The sequence below is a fragment of the Apium graveolens genome, chromosome 9 (assembly GCF_009905375.1).
Source record: "Apium graveolens cultivar Ventura chromosome 9, ASM990537v1, whole genome shotgun sequence".
Lineage (NCBI taxonomy): Eukaryota > Viridiplantae > Streptophyta > Magnoliopsida > Apiales > Apiaceae > Apium > Apium graveolens.
The window spans coordinates 32,701,795-32,705,010 of NC_133655.1; the positions used below are offsets into that span (position 1 = coordinate 32,701,795).

The following is a 3,216-nucleotide window of genomic DNA, read 5'->3' on the forward strand; positions in this document are numbered from 1 at the left end:
ACAAATCCAAAAACGGAGTTACGAATCCAAACAAATCAAAAACTTTCAAACGAATCCAAAGACGCAACAAAAAAAGAGAACGTAGCAATAAAAGAGAAATTATCCAAAATGCAGCAACCCAAGAGAAAATAAAACAATCAAATCACCAAAGTAACAAATCTGCAACCATCAAAAATAATACCAAAACTGCATGTGAAACTGAATCCAAATCCAAAACTAAACTTCAAAACCAACCCAATAAAACTCCAAAAACCTGAATCCAGGTCAACAAACTGTATCCTATTATCAACCAAATAAAAACTGTATCCCAATTCAAATTATATCTAAAACTAATCAAATCATGCGAATGGCCAGTGTGCCTAGAGTACTAGATAAACTAAACCAATGTGCTTAGAGCACCAAATAAACTAAATCAATTCCCGCGAAGGGATAATGTGCCTAGAGTATCAAATAAACTAAATCAATTCCTCAAAGGACCAATGTGTGTAGAGCACCAAATAAACTAAACAATCTCTTGAACCATAGATTTGATACCATGATAAAGTATATAAAGTAGAGAGAAAAGGGAAAAATAAGATTTTATTATAATAATGACTTGTTCTCAATTACAATAGAAGGGAGGTTTATATAGCAAACAATCAAATATAATAAAGAAAAATATTATAATAAGGAAATTATTATAATAATGAAATTATTTAATAATATAATATTATTATATGTTAACAACATGGATATCATTTAATTTGTAAGGCAACAATTTCGTAAACTGTTTAAGTTGAACCAGCTGTCAATCCCTGAGCAAATATAGAAGAGAAAACATCCACCTCATTTTTGGGCATGATGAAACCAAGTTCCAAGCCCACTTTTGAATCTTTGCACCTTGAAATAGAAAACGGCTCTGAAACAAATTCGAATTTTGTCGGTTTACCCCAACCAAAGTCTATAGTGTTGTAATAATCTAACTTTGGTGAACCAGCAACGCCTAGGTACCATTCGCCTCTTAATACTCCTGCAAACTCATTGAAGTCACCTGAACCCTTCAAAATTCCTTCCTTGTTGTTTAGCTTTGCATAAAGTGATTTCCCAATCAATTCAGCAGCTGCAAAAAGGCCTTCTTCTCCAGCCAGTATATTCTTCTTCTCAACTGTAACAGCAGCTAGTATGCAATTACCGAAGTATGAGGCAGGCAGGGGTGGATCTAAACGAGCACGACAATCGTACGCGATTCCGAAGTTAAGAGACTCTTGTTCCATGTTTTTGACAACAGCTGCTCGTGTTTTTGCCATGCAAGTCCAGATGTAGGCACAGACTGCGGTGAATGAAGAAATATATGGCAACGCTGGACGTTTCTGTATTACCAAGCTTTTCAGTGCTTCAATATGGGGTTGTTTCAGGATAAATGTTACACGAGCTTTGGTGTCATCTGCTGATTGATCCGGAACGTTATGCTCCATTTGCTCGGCCGTTACAGATCCTACTAAGTTGCTTTTAAAGGTTGCACCTAGACCAACAGGATCTTTGATTGAACTCCTATCATAATACGGGATTTGAAAATTAGAACCATCTACTTTTAACATAACTTGCTTACAAAGAGACGCCCATGCCTGTATGAAACTAAACAAACTACTCCCATCCGCAACAACATGGGAGTTTGTAAATCCAATACAGACACCATGGTTTGGAAAAAAAGTGACTTGTATCGCTAACAACGGAGATGCAGAACACTGTTCCCCAGACGCGAGAACACAAGTACCTCCTGTTGGGAGCTGAGGAACAAGTGGTTTAAAAAGATTTGCATCCCGAGCATGATATCCCGAAAAATGATTAAAATCACCTGTGCATTCAGCAAATGTTACTAAAACAGAGTCCCCATCCACGTAACGAATATGGAAGTCGATTTCAGAATTAGTATTCAAAGGTTTTATCAGATTTCCGGCTAAGGGATAGAAGTGTTGGAGAGCATCAGACAATGGAGTTTTGAGATTTGGAAGAATGTTTTGGAAATAGTGATTGGTGGAGCAAGGAATATCAAAGAAAATGACACGGGCAAGAGGATGAAATGGTACCCATATTAAGTCGAAGAAAGTCAGGGGCAGAGATTTCTCGGCCTTGCTCTGTGGTGGGGGAGAGACTCTGCAACTCTCTAGCACTTTTAGCATTTTTGCAACGAAAAATTAACAAAGAGGACTGGTTTTGGCACATCTTTTTGAGTTGTTTGTCAATCATATATAATAATACTACATGGATCACAGATATGTAAATAAAACCGACAAAAGTAAATTTTATACCTTATCTTAAAAAAAAGAGTATATTTTACGAGCCTAATTTGATTTCTAATTTAATATTTGAAGTAAAGAAATCAGTAGTAGTATCGGGAAGGGGTGACTAATGAGAATCTCAGATAAGAGGAAAATAGGTGCGTGTGCACTGACATAATCATTTGTAGCAAATGACAAGTTTTTCCATTTTTCTGTTTTTGAACTACTGATTTTTATTTCAACTTTGCTCACCTCACATAACATCGAGATGCGAAATTTGTTAATCGAACTTGCAGGATTCATATTGAACACACAGATATGGCGGAGATCCTCTTATATCATTAATTATAAATTAATAAGATTTTTTTGTATTTTAAGGCAACTAATTATATACTACAATTGTTCCTGACATAAAAAATAATATACAACTGTAGATTTTTTATAAAGGGCTATTTTGCAAAATATTTAATGTCAAGATATTTTTACAAAAATACTATCATTTAAAAAAAAATTGTGAACATACTTTTTTATTTGCAAAAAGTATAATTTTTTGCACTTCATGTAATCAGATATAACCCGCAGTTTCAGCAACTCTCTCAAACTTCAAATGAAATCAAAGAACTCGAAAAATTAGTCGGACATATGATTGATTTTGGTTGTTCAGTGTTTTTTTAAAATATTTTTAGAAAATAGTAAAATCACAAAAAATTAAAAAATAATTATTAGTGGGCCTTTAGGGACTGATTCAACTGTACGGAATGTTGGTTTAGACTTAACTTAGAATATTGAGTTTGTCGTGCTACAGCCGAGACTCAATTATTCAAGAGACTAAAGTTTGATTAGGGAATAACATAAGATGTAATTGACAAGAGTTGTCTGCCTATTGAACATTGCATGGCGGTTCGTGCTACAGCCGGGGTTGTGTAATGGAATGTAGGATCTCTATTCCCACTAGCAT

The 3,216-nt window shown here is 34.9% G+C and overlaps 1 protein-coding gene across 1 annotated transcript; it reads right to left on the bottom strand.

Moving 5' to 3' along the window:
- Positions 1 to 699: 699 nt before the first annotated feature.
- LOC141686074 (phenolic glucoside malonyltransferase 1-like) lies at positions 700 to 2,246 on the bottom strand. Its single transcript, XM_074491134.1, has one exon. It carries the CDS (start codon positions 2,157 to 2,159, stop codon positions 771 to 773), a length of 1,389 nt encoding a protein of 462 aa, XP_074347235.1. The 5' UTR covers positions 2,160 to 2,246; the 3' UTR covers positions 700 to 770.
- Positions 2,247 to 3,216: the final 970 nt, after the last annotated feature.